Source organism: Pinus tabuliformis, chromosome 4_2 (assembly GCF_031772625.1).
Source record: "Pinus tabuliformis cultivar Carrire ecotype Pingquan chromosome 4_2, CPIR1, whole genome shotgun sequence".
Lineage (NCBI taxonomy): Eukaryota > Viridiplantae > Streptophyta > Pinopsida > Pinales > Pinaceae > Pinus > Pinus tabuliformis.
In genome coordinates, this window is record NC_142304.1 from 447,044,890 (window position 1) to 447,063,983 (window position 19,094).

Consider the following 19,094-nt stretch of genomic DNA (forward strand, 5'->3'; position numbering starts at 1 on the left):
TAGTGGATTGAAACTTGTTTTTCTTCCATGAAAGTCCATAGATCTTGGGTGGGTAAATGTTAGATCTAGGGCATAACTTTTTAGCCTCCTTGAAGACAACTTTGGCCAAATTTTGAATCACATAGACTCCATAGCCCAAGGATTAGGCATTGATCCTAGCAAAATTGCTGGTCATCTTCTCCTTACCTTTCTTTTCTCTCTCCAAAATTTTTTAGCTCCTTTCCTAGATGTCCAACTAGGGCTCCCTGCAAATTCATTAGAGGAGGTATTTTGCAAAATCACGTGACAAGAATCTGAGCTAGTGTCTCCTCTAGTGGTCCTCCAAATTTGGAGCAATTCCCATGATTTATGAGAAAATTCAAGCCCTAGTTGCATCTTTGGAAACCATCTTGAGCGTCTTTGATAGGTGTTCTTCTTAAGGGTCTCTTGCACATGGTAATTAAGGAATTGATCTTTTTAGACCCTTTTCCGTACCTATATTGGCCTAGTGACCACGCTAGAGGGAATCCTCCTACGCCTACTCATAAACCCTAAATATCGTATCAATTTCTTTCTAGGTTTCTCTAGTGGAGTGAAAACCCTATTTTGAAGACTCATCTTGTAAAGTCCCTAGAGAAGTCTTGCCTCCCTTTGGAGGTCTTGATCCTAGATATACTTATCATTATTGAATATTCATAACCCTAGGTCTTGACTCTCCTCTTAGGTCTTTCTTGGAGAGCCTTTCCTTCATCAAGTCATAGTTGAACCTCTCCTTTGAGTGTGCCTTGGAAATCACTTCATTCCTGATCATTCATACCATCATTCAAGTGATTTCTGCCATAACGAGACTCCTTCCATCAGTGAAAGTCCATAAAGTGCAGGGGACACTGATTGAGGTGACAGTTGGTCTTTGTCCCTTTGTTGTCACTTGGTTTAGTAGTTGTCCCTTAGGTACCCCTACTAGATTGTGTGGCAACATGGCCTGCTTGGGATCAAGTTGGCCTGGGCTCCCAAGAGCCACTTATTCGACCTCTTGGATATATCTGCTTGGGATCAAGTTGGCCTGGGCTCCCAAGAGCCACTTATTTGACCTCTTGGATATATCTATCTATATATATATATATATATATAGAGAGAGAGAGAGAGAGAGAGAGAGAGAGAGAGAGAGAGAGATAGTTCGATCACTTGGAAGACATTTCATCATCATCAATCATATCTTTTGCACCTAATGAATGGAGAAAAGGACAAAAAAAAGAAGGGAAGAAAGAGCTCACACTTGAGGAGTTTTTGTGAAGAAAGGCCAAAAAAATATGATTTAGTTGCAGACCCAAAACTTCAGGAGCAAGATATCAGGAAGGCCCAGAATTTCAAGAGTGAAATTTTAGGAAGATGACCAATTTGATCTATGTTGACCAGATTTGGAGGTAACTTGGAGGAGGGTTGAACTTGACATTTTGGTGGAAGTTTTGAGTCTTGTTCTTGGTCTTGGATATCTCATTTTGATCTGATTCTATAAGAGAAGGATTGTTTGGGTTTTCGCCCTCATGGGGTTTTGCTCTAGCTTGGAGCCTAGTTTCTGGTGTTCTTTGCCTCTTTGTGATCTGTTTTATTTCAATCATTTGTATAATTGCTTGATGAAGAGAACATAATAAGTAATAAGAAAGCAAGTAATAAGAGGAATCGAGTTTTAATCTATGCCACACTTGATTTCTCGACAAGAAGTAGGAATTAAGAGGAACCTGATAGCTCCCTATAATCCTCAACATAATGGCGTGGCTTAAAGGAAGAACCGATCCATTGAAGAATGTATTAGAGCCATGCTACATGACCGAGAACTGTCGAAGTTCTTATGGGGAGAAGCTTCTGTAACAACAATATATATACAAAATCGAAGTGCTCATAGAATTCTTAGTGACATGACCCTAGAAGAAGCATTCATAGGAAAAAAGCCAAGTGTTGATCATCTTTGAATTTTTGGATGTCCTGTATACATTCACATTCCCAAGGACAAAAGGAAGTTGTACCAAACAGGTATAAAAGACATCTTTTTTGGATATAACATATTGTCAAAAGAATATATAGTCTACATCAAGTAAGAACATCGTAGTGAAACGAGCAAAGATGTCATTTTTGACGAAAGTATTTTGGAGAATCTAATATGGTAGCTATTTAAATAATTATGCTTCTCCTTGATAAAAACTTGTGAACTTATATTAGCTTCTTATTTTTTTTTGTTAGATTCTTTTCATCAAACAATTATGAAGACCATAAATCATGAAGATCATAAAAGATAATGGACATGAAATATAGGATCCAAGCCAGGGAAAAACCCCTCCAAAGGGGAAAACCCAAAAATAATCTCTTTTCTTATAGAATTAGATGAAATGAGAAATCCAAGACCCAAAATGCCAAGACCAAGTCCACTCACAAGCCCCAAGTCAGCCTTCCTTAGAAGCCTTTCCAAAAAGTCAAAGTCTTCACAAGCCAATGATAGTGAAACCCTTCCAAAGATGGTCAAACTTCAGTTCTCGGCCCTTGCAATAGAATTTTGGTCTCCTACAACAAATCTCCAATTTTTCGGCCTCCCTGCAACTCTGAAATTTTCGCACTGGCAGATTCTCTCTCTTGACTTCACTTTTCTTCTCCTCTTGCTTTGACTTCTTTGCTTGACTTCTTTGTTGATTTTAGCTCCTTGCACAAGAGATCGAATTTTTTTGGATGTCTTCAAATGAGTCGAGCTCTCTTATATATATACCTATTTCAAGGGGTCAAATATGCCTCTCCTAGGCCAACTTTTGCGAGAAGGGTCGACTTAGGCTTGTATGGACAAATTTGACATTTTTACTTAAAATAAAATTCTCTTTCCTCGTTCTTGTCAAAGTCGAAATGGGACTTGAATTCAAAACTTATGACATATACTTTTTTGACTTGACAAATCCTTGAAGCATGAAGAACATGCTTGACCTAGTGAAAAATCATCTTAAGCATGAAACTCATGGTAGAAAATAATAATTATTTTTCTTCTTTCTACAAAAATATACAATGTTATAGGTACAAAGATAGTTTTGAAGACCAAAACTAGTTACATTACATTTTGCAACACTCCCTCTTAACTAGGGAGGTATTCATAATTTCATAACAAGTATAAGGATTCTTTCAAACTGAAATATTCTCATAAGAAGAGTTGAATTGATAAGCCGTCTTTTAAGCATCAACATCATAACGAACATTGTCAACATAGCAAGGCCTTAACTAACAAGCTCTATCTAGATCAGAGCATAATGCTGGGAGGCTTTACGTGAGACACCACACTACCTCTTAAGGCACATACCCCATTCAGATGTTCACTAGGTATGTCCTTCTAGGACTATTCTTATCTTGGATTCCTAATCCTCAAAGAATATCAGTCCTCTTCGACCACTCTTGTCTTGGATACCCTGTCCAATCCTCAAAGAGTGTCGGTCCATTAGATTATTTCCTATCTTGGATTATCCATCCTCAAGGGGTATCAATCCCAAATGCTTATCTAATCCTCCATTCTCCTTCCTAGTGCCTTCACTAGACTTACGATTGTTAATCCTTGTCTAGTGCATGACACATTGAGAATATGATGTCGAACATCACTCCCTCTCAACCAAAGAGGAGATCCTCATTCCCTCTTGATCTGGGAATAGATCCTTGCTCCTTCTCAAACATCTAAGGAGACTTCTTACTCTATCTCAAACATAGAGGAGATTCCTTCCTTCCTTTCAACTAGGAAGATATAACCACAAGCCTTTTAGCTTGTCTTAATACATCAACTACTAGTTCTTTCTTGGAGTTCTTCAAGTAGTTGCATGGCTCTTCCTTTCCTTTGCATCTCATCATTTTTGAGCTTTTATCTTTCTGGATGTAATGGAGTCAAAACCTGCGACAAAGTTTAGGCCATCAACCTTTCATATCACTTTCCTTTAGTCATCGTCAACAAAGGCATTATATTGGGCCAATGACCAATCAAATTAGAGCTAGTCATAGCTCCTCTAATCATGAAAGTGATCTTTATTATCAACGAAACATAAGCATCAAGTTATCTTCTTGTACTGCTACCTTTCAATCCCAAGATGATGGACACCTTGGCAGTACAATCCTTCAAGGATTACCAAAGCCATTCACTCAATTCATGTATATATTGAATTGAGATCAAAACAAACAATTGTAGATACACTTGCCTCAATTGCCATTATGCATTTTTGCAACATTCTTCTAGATAGCAAAACCATATACCAACTAGATAACCAATAACAAAACATCAATGTCATAATTACCTCATCATGATGGCCTTTTGTCAAGATGTGAAATTCTTCTTACTTGTTTCCTTTGAGATCAACATCCTTTCACATGGTCTGTCCATATTGTAGAAGTCCTTCTCCATGCTTCCAATTTTCCACCAAAGTGCCCATGGAACGAACTAATCAACAAGCTACAATATCTTCTTCCTTGAGTTGTCATTGTCAACTCTCTTTTTTTCTTCAAGAGACCATATTTGATGTTGATCTTGTCTAAGTCATGCTATCTTATAGAAGAGTCTTGATCTTTAGCCATTCCAAATGTTGAGATTGGTAGTTTGGGAGGTACTCCAAACCCTAGGCTAGAGGGTTTTGGAGAAATGGACTTCACAAATATGGTTTGTGGGCTTAGAACCCAAGGTGGGGGTTTTGTACCCAAAGGTGTGGGGCCAAAACCATGAGAATAATTTCTGACTTTGCTAGGGGAAACTTCAAGCACCATGAGATGCCTTGTAGAAATGGACTGTGTTTGGGTCTATTTTGTATCTATTGCAGGTTTGAAGTGGAGTAGAAGGTTGGCCGTGAGATTTGAGGGCTTTGATAGTAGGTCTATGCATGTGTTGAGTTTGTTTCTCCTTAAGAATCAGAGCCAAAATCCTCAAGATAACTATCGGTAGGACCAAGCCCTAGATTAGGGTTGGTCTGCTGTCAAAAGGAGGCTGGAACAACACCTTAGAGTGGCCTATTTAGTAGTGAAGTGAGGCAGGATTACTAGTAAGGAGGACCGAAGATTTTGGAGGTAAAGTATGATTGTTTTGGTGCTGATCTGAGGTGCGAATATTCTCCGTAGCAGACCACAGACATTCTATGCTATTGCAAGGTTCAGTTCCTTGCTTTGGAGGAGGCCAAGATGCAGCGTAACCTAGGCCACATTCACAAGAAAGGACATCGAACTTGTAGAGCTGTTTTGGAGGATAAATGCGGAGGTTACAGTAGGGAATTAGGGCTGACATGTGCCCTAACCATGTATGTCAGAAGTGCGCAGGAGCCAAGGACAAGTGGAGCAAAAAATCAGGTTTGATTGTATTCATTTGTTGATGTTTTGCTAGAGGATGTAGATTCCTAATTTTGGACAAAATTGGAAGTTCATCCTAAGGCTGTAAGGAGGGCAACAAGTGGATGGTCTTAGTAGCTCTAGGTCAGTTGATAAGGACTTTGGCAACTGCAAGAAGGATGAAGACTTGTATGCTCAGGATTGATCCTTGAAGGATGAAGGAAGGAGGTCAAGGGAGTAGATTACATCAGCCCAAGTTTTTTGTTGGAGAAGGACGTTTGACAGTGATAGGTGGCAACCCTCCATGCCCCAAGTTTGTCTTCATTGGGCAACACAGGAAGGCACTAGTGCAAAGAAGTCCCTACGAGTTGTGTCTTTGAAGGACTAAGGAGCAGATAGTGGGCAAGAAGTCTCAAAGGAGTTGAGGAGCAACAAGATTTGTTCACAAACAGAGTTGTGAACAACTCGACACAAGTCTCGATGTGTTGATGCGTTGAAGGACTAAGGATCAGCTAGAGAGCAGTTGGAGCCATGTTCAATGACCTAATGGAGCTAGTTCATTGGTAGAGGCAGGTTAGAGTCGAAGGACTGGGCAAATGTGTTCAAGACACGTGGATTGAAACGACTGTGGAGTGCTACATCAACAAGTAGGTCAAGTGTTGTCTTGTTCAGGGTAGATTGGTTGTCAAAGGATTGACACCAAACCACAACTTTGACCATCAACATCTCTTCATCGTTCAAGATTATTGTTTCCATACTAAATGGAATATATATCAATGATGTCATAATACTTCTTCCAAATATTAAAGAACCTTTCCTTAATTATGGTTCTTATAGGAGGATCCTTGTGGTCCTTTCTGCACGATGACTACCTCTAACATTATGTTAGAAAATACTTGGATGAGTTGTGATGTGCAAGTTGGTCAAATCTTCTCATTCTTGTTAGCTAGATGACTTCTTCCAAAGAAATTTGATCATGTAGACTCTAAATCTTCTACTATCATATGCTTTCTTTTATGATGCCATGCTTCACAAAAATCAAGATTCTTCTAGAGAATGCAATGATGCATGCTACTCTAACTGCTACTTTCTAATAAAAGAAAGACAAACTACAAATAAACCTAATAGAGGTGGAGCTTCCTTCAATAGTATAGATCCTTGGGATCTTCACCTTTTGGCTTCTTCTCAGGTTCTTCTTTTTCTTCAGCTATGTGAGCTCCACTCCTTTCCTTTCTTTTGTTGTTTTTCTTGTTTGGACAATCCCTCTTAAAATGTCCATATTCATTGCATCCATAACATTGTATCTTGGACATATCTTGTTTTCCTTTGGACTTTCCAAACTTCCCTTTCTTCTTCTTGGATTTTACAACAAAAGCTTGAGACTTTTCATTTAATTCGGTGTCATCCTTTGTCTTCAATCTTGTTTCTTCCAAGATACATTGAGCCCATAGTTCATCAAAGGGAGTAGTATCTTTTCTTGAGTAGACACTAGTTGCAAAACTGCTCCATTCAAGTGGCAAAGCATTTAGTACACAAGTAGTCATCTCTGAATCAGATATAACTTCTGCAATTCCTTGCAACTAGTCTCTTAATTGTGAAATCGTCATAAGATATGTGGCCATATCTTCATTCTTTGATATTCTTATTTATATAGTTGATTCCTTAAGGATATTTTCTAACTTGATGTACTTATATAGTACAATTTCACCAACTTATCATAGATAGCTTTAGATGTACTCAAATCAGCAACAAAGGGAATGAGATGATCCTTTATAGATTCAATAAGAATCCTTTGTTCCCTCACTTCTCCCTTCTTGTATCTTGCTAATTCTTGAGTCTTCTCTTTGTTTGGTTGAGCAATTTCTCCAAGAACATATTCCATGACTTCATTTTCTGTGAGCACCAAATCAATCCTTTTCTTCCATGCTAGGAAGTTTTCTGATCCAACGAGCTTGTTGCTTTCCTTGCAAAATGAAGCCATTTGATTTGTAGACTGAGACATGGAGAACAATATGGTACTTGTCAAACAAGTGTTCTTCTTGATGATGCCTTCAATTATCTTGATGCTTTCAAGAACCTTCAAGAGACTTCAAAGATGTCCTTCAATAGTAAATAACCTTCAAGAGAGAAAGACAAATGTTCTTCTTCAAGAGAGCCTTTAATGAGAGCTTATAGTCTTCTTTCTTCTTGGTCAATGTGTCCTCTTCCTTAAGCCCTTCCTTGTGTCCTTTAGCAAATGATATCCTTCAATGGATGCCTTCCATTTATGTCAACCACAATGATCTTCAAGCTGCCTTCTTCTCACCTTAGCTCTGATTCCATGTTGGATAATCTAATATGGCAGCTATTTAAACAATTCTTTTTATATTTGATAAAAGCTTGTGAACTTATATTAGCTTCTTATTATTTTTTTTGTTGGATTCTTTTCATTAAACAATTATCAAGACCGTAAACTGTGAAGATCATAAAAGACAATGGACACAAAATATAGGCTCCAAGCAAGAGCAAAACCCCTCCAAAGGGGAAAACCCAGAAATAATCTTTTTTCTTCTTATAGAATCAGATCAAATGAAAAATCCAAGACCCAAAATGCCAAGCCCAAGTCCAATCACAAGCCCTAAGTCAGCCTTCCTTACAAGCCTTTCCAACAAGTCAAAGTCTTCGCAAGTCAAAGATAGTCAAACCCTTCCAAAGCTGGTCAAACTTCAGATCTTGGCCCCTGCAACTTTGAAATTTTCGCATGTGTGAGATTTTTTAGGGAAGATTCTATCTCTCTTGACTTCACTTTTCTTCTCCTCTTGCTTTGACTTCTTTGCTTGACTTCTTCGCTGATTTTAGCTCCTCCTTACACGAGATCAAACTTTTTTTGGATGTCTTCAAATGAGTTGAGCTCTCTTCTATATATACCTTTTTCAAGGGGTCAAATAGGCCTCTCCTAGGCTGACTTTTGTTGGAAGGGTCGACTTGGGCTTGTATGGACAAATTTGACATTTTTACTTAAAATAAAATTCTCTTTTCTCTTTCTTGTCAAAGTCCAAATGGGACTTGACTTCAAAACTTATGACAAGTACTCTTTTGACTTGAAAAATCCTAGAAGCATGAAGAACATGCTTGACCTAGTGACAAATCATCTTAAGCATGAAACCCATGCTAGAAAATAATAATTCTCTCTTCTTTTTACAAAAAATTACAATGTCATAAATACAAAGATAATTATGAAGACCAAAACTAGTTACCTTTTACAAGTATTTCATAAAGAAGTCCAAGGATATTTCCATTGATTTTGATGAGGAAGAAGAAGCTATCTTTGCAAGTGAAGAAGTTACAAAGCATGATATTACTCCAGAACCTACAACTAATCATGAAGAAATTGAAGGACCAAGTGAACCCATTCAACAAATCATCAACCCAGAAACTCGAAAGAGGCCAACTTGGTTAAGATCAACTCTACAGGAAGCCGAAGGACATGCAACGACGAAAGGAATATTTAGAGAAAGCAAGAAGCCTAAGAGATATTCAGGTTATACAACTTACATGACTAAACTTGTTGAAGCAAAACCTACGACTTATGAGAAGGCAGTTGAACATCAAGAATGGAAGAATGCAATGCAAGAAGAATACCAGTTTATAATGAAGAATAATGTTTTGGAAATTGTTCCTAGACTTAAAGAAAAATCAGTTGTGTCTTCCAAATGGGTATATAAAATCAAGCATGCAGTTGATGGAAGTATTGACAAGTATAAGGCAAGGTTTGTGGCAAGAATATTCTCTCAACAAGAAGGTATCATTTATGAAGAAACTTTTGCTCCGACAACCAAATATACCACCATTAGATCACTCATTTCTATTGCAGCCACTATGGGATGGAACCTTCATCAAATGGACCTAAAAACAACCTTTATGAATGGGACAATTGATGAAGAAGTTTCCATTGAGCAACCCTAAAGATTCAAAGTTCATGATAAGGAAACACACTTTTGCAAGTTGAAGAAGGCTCTATATGGCTTGAAACAAGTCCCTAGAGCATGGTATGCTAGGATGGATGCATATCTACTGAGACTTGGTTTCGTCAAAAGTTCTACAAATCCTACAAATCCTAATCTCTACATCAAGGTTACAAAAATGAACCCGTGATCATATTGCTCTATTGGGATGACCTACTAATAATAGGTGTGGAGCATCGTATTCAAGAATGCAAGAAGCAACTTGCAGTTGAATTTGATATGAAGGACCTTGAACTAATGCATTACTACTTGGGACTAGAAGTATGGCAGAAACTTGGTGAGATTTATCTTGGTCAAGGGAAATATGTGATCAAGATCTTGCAGAAGTTTGGTATGATGGATAGTAAACCTATGACAACTCCAATGATCACTAATTTGAAGAAGTTAAGGAGTTCAGATTCAAGCCTTGTTGATCCCACATCCTACCCACAATTGATTGGCTCCTTAATATACCTTGGGAACACTCGAACAGACATATGTTTTGCAGTAAACATTCTTAGTCAATTCTAGATGGAGCCAAGGCATGATCATTGGATAATAGCCAAGCATATTTTGAGTTATCTTCATGGGACTATACATCATTGTTTGAGATATGCTGGTAATGAGATACAACTATTGGGCTATACAAATTCAAATTGGGGAGGCAGTGATGTAGATGGAAAGAGCACTACTGGTGGATGTTTTAGTTTGGGATCTTCTGGATGAGTAGGAAACAAGATTCAACTGCATTGAGTAGCGTTGAAGTTTAATATATAGCAACCAATGTAGTTGGTAGAGAAATTGTTTGGCTCATAAAATTGTTTCCAGATTTGTTTGAAGGACCTTTGGACCCTACCACTATATACTGTGACAACTAGAGCTGCATAAGGTTGACAGAGGACCTAATTTTTCATGCTAGGACAAAGCATATCAATAAAAAGTACCACTATATTAGAAGCTTGGTATAGCATGGGGTCGTGAAGCTACAGTACATCTCCATAGACGAATAGGTAGCTGATGTATTAACGAAGTCTCTTCCAAATAGGAAGCTTGAGTATTTGAGAGATAAGCTTAGACTTATGGATATTTCCTCCCTGGTTGAGAGGGAGTGAGGATGGACACCATATTCTCCATATGTCATGCACTAGGCCAAGACTAACAGTCGCAAGTATAGTGAAGGCACTAGTAGGGAGAATGGAGGATTGGATAAGCATCTAGGACCGATACTCCTTAAGGAATGGTATCTAGGATAGTAGTCCCGAGGACTGATACTCTTTGAGGATGGGGTAGGGCATCCGAGATAAGATTTTTCCTGAGGAGGATTGATATTATTTGAGGATTGGGAATTCAAGATAAGAATAGTCTTGTAAGGACACACCTAGTGAACATCCGAATGGGGTATGTGCCTTGAGAGGCGACGATGGTGGTGGTGGTGTGCAATTATATGCCACCCAACATTGTGCTCTAATCTAGTGGAGAGTTAGAGCTTGTTAGTCAAGGCCCTGCTATTTTGTAAATGACAATGTTGGTTATGATAATGCTTATCAATTTGAACTCTTCTTATGAGAATATTTCAATTTGAGTATCCTTATATCCTGTTGTGTAATTATGAATACCTCCCTAGTTAAGAGGGAGTGTTGAAAATGTAACTGGGTTCGGTCTTCATAATTATCATTGTACTTGTATCAATATGTATTTCATGTAAAAGTAAAAAGAAGAAAAATAAATTTTATTATTATTATTATTTTTCTAGTTAAAGCATGTTCTTCTTGCTTCTAGGGTTTATTGAGTCTAAAAGAAAATTTATCATGTATCAAAGTCCCATTAAGAAAAAAATTATTTTTGAGTCAAAAAGAGTCATTTTGTCCTATAAGACCAAATCGGCCTTGAAGAGGCACCTATTCGACTTCCTAGACAACTATAAAAGGTAGAGACTTTGACCTCATTTGATCACTCACACTCATCGATCTTTGTGCAAGATAGAAGAAGAAATTGAGCGAAGGCCAAGGAAAGAGTAGAAGAATCCAAGGAAGGAAGAAAAATATAATTTTTAATTTTTTGTTCACACGTGCAAAGGTGTTGGGGAAACTCTATGACTTACAAGGCCAAAAATTCTATTTTTGTTCACACATGTGAAGGTATTGGGGCAACTTTGCGAAGTTGTTGGATTGAAATTTTGTGCTTGAAGAGGTTTGACCAACTTTGATTCTTGTTGACTTTGTTCTAGTTGGAGGAGATATGAAGGAGGCTGACTTGGTTCCTTGTGGAGATCTTGGGTCTTGGATATCTCACATTGATCTAATTCTATAAGAAGAGAAGTTGTTTGGGTTTACCCCCTTGTGGGGTTTTGCCCTTGCTTGGAGCCTACATCTTTTGTTCTTTGTCTTTTGTGATCTTCATACACTTTATAGTTTTGGTAATTGCTTGATGAAGACATAACGAAGTAATAAAAGCCAACAAACACTCACAAGTAATTATCAAGTAAGAGGAATCAACCCTAATCTACTAGCATATTGATTTCTTAACAGTATTGTGCGAAATTTGTGTTTTAAGAAAATGGCCAAACTTGAGGGAGTATTAGAGCTACTAAATACTTTGATACTATCTACTGTTGATGACACCGTAAACATCAATAAAGCCACTCTTGCTGATATTAAAATCTATCTATATCATGCACAATAGACGATTGAGTTTCTCCAACATGCATCACAGATATAACAAGATGAGGGGTAGCAAAAGAGTAGCCGTTTTGAATTGGTTCTTGTTCAAAACAACACCCTTTCTGAGTCTAAAGTTGGCTCACATCAACAATCAAAGATTAATCACATTTGTGAGGTCATTTCAAGAGCAGATTTGCATAAAGATGCAGATGTTCAACCTGTACTTTCCAAACCCATCATCATACCTTGGGAAGAAGTGTTAACAATAGGAACAAAACCGGTCTTGGATATGACAAGGATGTGTCCTTTCATATTCCAGAGTAATCCAAACCCATCCAGTTTCAGTGCTGGGTCTCTTCAGGATGATTCAGTTGAATTTTGTAACCATGGTTGATCTTCATAATGTATATTTTGGTCCTTAATGTATTTTGAAAGCATGTTCTTCATGCTTGGGTCAAAACGAAAAGATTAAAAGACATGTTCTTCATGTTGATTGTAAAAGTTTTTTTTTTTTGAATTTGTAAAAGATGAATTTTAGGCTTTCAAAAGATGAATTTTGCCGCCTCCTAGTCAAGTCGGCCCCTTCAAGTGATCAAGTTGGCTCAGCCCTAAGAGCCACCCATTCGGCCCCTTGAGAAGTATATTTATAAGTGATTCGACCTCTCCTCAAGTACCAACTTGGATCTCATCTTGAAGACAAAAAGGATCTTTTGCTCATACAAAGAAGGAATAAAATTAGATGGACAAAGAAAAGAATAAGCATCTCTCTCTTAGCCCTTGTTCTTGTGTACTTGATCTCCTTCTAGTCTCTCGCATGGATGAAATGGAAGGCTGAAATTTTTGTGATGAACGAGAGTTGCAGGACTGAATCTATGAATGAATAAGAAGGTTGAATTTATGTGGTGAAGAAGAGCAGTAGGTTCGAATTCTGTGGCAGGAGACTGAATTTCAAGGTAGAAGGCCTAACCTATTTTGTGGGCAAATGACTTGACCTAGTGGTTGACTAAGATGTATCTCTATTGAAATGAATAATTTCTCTATTTGAAAAGGTTGCTGGGTTTTTCCCCCATGTGGATTTTCTCAGGGTAATCTCGTGTTCTTGTGTGGTTGTCTCTTTATGATCCTCTAGCATTTTTGTTTTTACTGTTGAAGTTCTCTGTCTAATTGTTTTATGATGGATAACAAAAAAAATAAAATATCAATCTAAGATGAATCATAAGAAACAATTATCAGTTTAGAGGACTATTGAAAAGTCAACAAATTCATCTTTCACTTGATCCTATTCCACAACCACAATAGGTTGTTAGATGCCAACATTGTGATTGAGTTGGCCATGTGAAAGATCAGTGTTTTGATCTTCACCCTTGTGAGCATTGTGGTAAGCACACTCATCATTTAGACAGATGTTCCAGAAACAAGACTCCTGCAAGAACAAAGATTCACCTTGGATAGATTGTTTCTTGGCAGTGGACTTCAATGGCCAAGAAGATATATCAGTCATACCACAAAATTTAATATCGAGTATTGACTAGTCCTGCAGTGAAGATTTCTTCATCTTCTCGCCTTGTATCTAACAGGGACGAATTGATGATCAACTACTAGATTCGAAGATTTATCAAGCGAGCTTGAGCCATAGCTTGAATCAAAGCCAATTGCCGGAGCCTAGAGCCACAGTAATGAATAGCCAGTTTCAGAGTTGTAGTCAAAGATTGAATCATGCTCCATGGGCATGTTTTTTGGTTGGTGGCTTGCCTTAAACCACCACGTGCAAAAGACTTCGATTTCTGCTACATCAATTTGCGAGTATCTTCAAATCGCCATATGTGATCACACTTCCTATCAACAGAAGACGATAGCTCCTTGTTGGATTTCGAAATGTTTTGGAAACCACTGTGCCTTGGAGCAGTTCCAACAATTTGTGGTCAACTTAAAACCACCTTTTTCAACAGTTTGTGGTTATCTTTAAACCATCACCGAGGAGCACTTCCACCAACAGAAGAATTAAGCTTCTAGCCAGATTTGGAATTGTTCCATGAACTACTTTGATCTTTAGTTCCAGTGTTGGTGGTCAGCCTTAAACCACCGACGATAGAGACCTCGTGTTCGTCTATCTCATTTCGTTTGTGGTCTTCCTTAAACGACTTTTTCAGAGAGCACATCCAACCATTGGCTGCCATGCATTTCTGCACTTTAGCTCTCTTATTGGACTCATATACACCCCTTCAGGTTAAGGGGGGAATGTTGGACACCTAATCTGTTAGGGTTATGGTGGACAATTACTATAATTCCAAGAAACCTTGGAAGTTGAATCTGATCTAAGTGTTGTATTTATATGTATATCATTCTTAATGAAAGTTGAATTCATTTCAACTTCCAAGTATAAATAGATGATTTGACTCCTCATTTTCTCCACCAAACAAGAGCAAGTTCTCTGCTCTCTCTTCATCATTTTCTTATCTCTTGGACAGTCTATTTGACCAGTCTTTACAATGTTGACTGAGGGTTTGACCCCAGAGTGTTGACCACAGACCACAGGCCATTGACTGCAAGGCCAAATTTGACTGCAGGCTGAATCTTTGACTATAGTTGACTTTTTGGTTGGTTGGACCAATGTTGACTAGCTGTTGATTTTGACAAGGGTTGACTGATATTTTGACTTGGATATTGGCACAGATTCTAGACAAATTGCTGATTTGTAAACCTCGCTGAAGAATAATTTCTCCCAAAGAAAAGTTGTTGGGTTTTCTCCCAAGGTTGGGTTTCTCTGGGGAAAATTATTGTCTCTATTGTGCATGACTATCTTTCTATGATTTTCACTGTTTCCACTACATTTACTGTTGATATTTTCTGAAGTGTAATTGCTCAATAATATTGGTGGCATAAGAATACTGCGTGAAAATTATTAGGAAGTAATTATCTGGTAGAAAATTGTATCCACTGTACATCTTGTAGAAAATTCAACACTAGTTCCCCTATTTACAAATGCTATATATGAGGCCATATATAGGGCCAAAGAAACTGCCCGACCTTATAATGTGGACAAGGGTATCCATGGTTATTATAAATACATGATTATCTGGGATTTGATTGATAGTCAATAAATCAAGATGCTCCATTGGTGCATTCATGCAGCAACACTTCAACTCCGCCTATGCTTACATGTGTAACTTTGATTTTGATGGTGATGTGATCGAAGGGATCCTGCCATGTCTCTGGAGAATGGTACCTGATGCTGATGCTTGCAAACAATTAATTGCAAGATGAAGATGGCATAAGAATACTGTGTGAAAATCATTAGGAAGTAATTATCTGGTAGAAAATTGTATCCACTGTACATCTTGTAGAAAATTCGACACTGGATCCCCTATTTACAAATGCTATATATGAGGCCATATATGGGGCCAAAGAAAATGCCTGACCTTATTATGTGGACAAGGGTATCGATGGTTTTTATAAATACATGATTATTTGGGATTTGATTGATAGTCAATAAATCAAGATGCTCCATTGGTGCATTCATGCAGCAACACTTCAACTCCGCCTATGCTTACATATGTAACTTTGATTTTGATGGTGATGTGATGGAAGGGATCCTGCCATGTCTCTGGAGAATGGTACCTGATGCCGATGCTTGCAAAACAATTAATTGCAAGATGAAGATGTATTGGGAAGCTAGTGGATTCTCTGGCTTTGTCGATGCTAATAATGAAAGTTGTATTTTTAATGCCACATAAGCCATTATAATTGGGAATTTCATTTGTTTTTTATTTGAAAGTTGAATTATGTTTCTTTTATTTCCTGTTTTCCATTATAATGAAATGTAATTTCAGCCTTCTTAATTATGGTGCAAGAGCACCAAATATATGGGATTTTCCATTAGGGTACTTGGTAAAATTGGAGTGTGTTCGAGAAAATATGTTCAAAGAAGCACAACATGTTAGAACCTCAACTAAACAATTACAATTATTATACTCTGTGACCGGTCAACAAATTGATGACCCTTGAGACTTTCAAATTTATTATGACGCGCTTACGACTTGGATTTCCCACATCTTAATGATTTGATATATGTCCATTACAATCTCTTATTGTGAGTGAGGCAGCTAGAAAAAACACTTAATGTGGACTTCATTACCTTGGACAATATTAAATTATTAGCATATTGTTTTAGTGGAGGGTGGAGTATGAGGTGCACATTATTGAGGCGGCACCTGCGTGATTAGAGCAGCAGTAGCAAGTAGAGGGGGTCGGAGTGGGGCAGAGAACAAGGGGGCTGAGGATCCCTTTGACATCACGGAGGGTGATGTGCAGCATCAGCACCCACCAATCGGTGTCAGAGTAAGTTGCATGGAGTGCTGTAACGTTTCAGAGTTTCTGAAACGGGTACGTCTAGAAAGGTAACCTCCCAAAAATGGAAATGCCGGTCGAAACATCGACAAAAACATCATATATGTTTATACATATAAAAAGAAATTTATAAATAAGTAAATAACACATTATCTTGCAAGAAAAGGGGAATAAGATCCATAGATGACAATAAGATCCATAGATGACAATTTAGAAGGAAAACCAAGTCTATATTAACTCTCATAGAGTACGTGATGCTCGAGTTTTGGTCAAGTTTCGGCTGAGTTTTGGAGTTTTGGGTACGGTACATCCCGAAACGCCAGGTTTTTTTAAGAATTCTTAGAAGTTTCGTGCAACATAGGTGTCATACAGATGATGTGGGCCCTAGTGGCAAATGAGCTAACTGTTAGATTTGTCATTATGGATAACTCATGTTGATGAGAGACATTTAGATATTTGATGCCATTTCGTATTTGCTGCCCACTGTGGCATCCTTGATTGGACAACTATATCAATTTTGATGTATGAATTTTTTATTTGGCATTGACTAGATCATATATATTGACGTTTTTTCCACATTCATGTGCCAATGTAATTGTTTGATGTGGTTGTCTGTTTATACGTTTAAAATTTGAAAAAAATGAATTTATATTACCTGTTTTTCATACTTGCTGTGGTTTGCTGATTCTTGCACTGATGTTGTCAAGAAGTTGTTTTCCAGACCCTCGCCAATATTTTGCCGATCCTGGTTTTCAACAATGTTCTGAACTTCATATACCCTGAATACGATGGAAAGAGGCAAGAAGAACAGAACATTTCTTGCTGCTAAAACTCTTATCTGTAATAGTGATTTGACTCACCAACGTTTTATGTTGGGTAAACCATCTCAACGTCATACGAAACCAAATACGACGGGTTTTTAGAGACACATGGATTCTAAAAAGCATTTCCAAAAATCTTATGATCTAACTTTGATGAATAATCTTCCACTGTTTGACAAGCCAGTTTGGAAATATTCTTGCATAATAATAAGATCTTCCGTCTTCTTCATCACTGGTTCTAATATTGCTCCAGCAGCAATGTCCAGACACCAGACAGTTTCATAAACAAAGCTTTGACTGAGTGAGTTATGGGGCAAGAGCAGAATCATGAAGAAAATGAACATTAACAGTCCATCTAGGAAAAGATTGCCCTAGACTGTTTTAAGGACATATCCTAGCACATCTGCTGCAATACAATACATAAAAGGAAGCTTATGTGAAATGTAACAGAAACTGTAAACTAACCCAAATAGTGTATGCAGTCCCCTTCGTTGTTTTTTAAAATTTAAATAATCTTGGGGAATTCTAAGCAGTAACATTTGTCTCATCAAATCAGAACACAGTATTTTGAATGCATTAAAGATTTTGAAGATATTTTATCGTCTGGCTAGATGGGAAAATTTAGTGGCTTTTATCACCAAGCTTTATGTAAACTGCACTGTTTGTTTAGTTTGATGCTGATTGGTTCTTATGTTTATCTTAAACAGAGAAGCTTGCAGATCCTCACAAGGAAAGCAGATGCAGATGCACAATTCTATAAAGTTTCATCGTAGCGTTTGTTTTGATCCAGGAAATTTATATTGCATATGCCGATGCATGTTTGTTTCTGTACAAGCTCCAGTAGTTTCCAAAGTCCTTTACAGCTGTGTGGGTGTGGCAACTTCAATGGCTGGAGATAGAGGACCTGAAAATCTCCGTTGATTAGATTAGTCTACAAGATTCCAGGCATGGTGTTTCCCAGTAATGTTTGTAGGTCATCCTTGTTAAATGATAAATATAAGAATCTGTAAGTCACACTGAATTGTTTTAATTTGGGAATGGTATACATTATAGCATCATCGATTGTTGGGAAACAGGAAAGAATTTGCAGCTCTGCTGTCAACAAAGTGATATGACTTACACCAACTTGTTTGCATCTGGGCTTTGGTTGGAAATGAGAGCTGTGTATTCCTTTGCTTGGAAAATATATGAAATCATATTAATATTGTGAACATAAGAATTTTAATACACGATTCAATGGGAAAAACTTGGCGATGACTGGAAATTTAGGAGACCTTTTGTTAAAAGCAAGCTTTGGCGTATGAACAGGTTTCATGTTGCGCCACAATTGGTTTGTTGAAATCTATTAGAACTGGAAATTTATCTGGATTTCATAGCCTTTTATATCGATTTTGTACCAGATATTTATTAATAACTTGGATCTGCTGAGGGATTCCTTTTCCATGAAAGCATACAATCCATTAGTTTGGACTATGTTTTTGAAGTTAAATTTAAAAAAAATAAAATAAAAAAATTATGAAATTATTTTAAAATTTTGAGTGTAGAGGTGCATTGTACAACCCAGTATGATGCTCGTACAACCCAGTATGAGTGATGTGTAAATATTAAAAAAAAAAAATCTCGTACAACCCAGTATGAGTGATGTGTAAATATTAAAAAAAAAAAAATCTCCACGCAAAACAAAAATGAAAATAAACAAAACATATCATATGGATATATTAAAATCTTTTACATAAATATTTCCAAGTCAGTGGAAATATTGGAAAATATTAATTTGATGTAATTCTGTTATAAATTTTGTTATCATGCCATGTAGAAAACATCATTAAATACAATAATAATAATAATAATTATTATTATTATTAAATATAACATTAATATTAATATATTAATATTATTAGATTTAGTAATTTTGGATTTAATAATTTGGGGAAATGTTTGCATTTCAAGGGATTTGATCTATCTCTGCTTATGTGAGATCCTGA

The 19,094-nt window shown here is 37.2% G+C and overlaps 1 protein-coding gene across 2 annotated transcripts in view; it reads left to right on the forward strand.

The window, feature by feature from the left end:
- Positions 1–18,384, forward strand: part of LOC149169891 (membrane-anchored ubiquitin-fold protein 3-like) — a 161,354-nt gene extending 142,970 nt beyond the window's left edge. The window contains exon 3 of one of the 2 annotated variants that reach the window (XM_089428845.1): positions 17,817–18,384. In XM_089428845.1, coding sequence (XP_089284971.1) covers positions 17,817–18,030 — 214 coding nt within the window. In that variant the 3' untranslated portion in view covers positions 18,031–18,384. The remainder of the gene's footprint in view (positions 1–17,816) is intronic. The other variant, XM_089428846.1, reaches the window with a different exon arrangement.
- Positions 18,385–19,094: the final 710 nt, after the last annotated feature.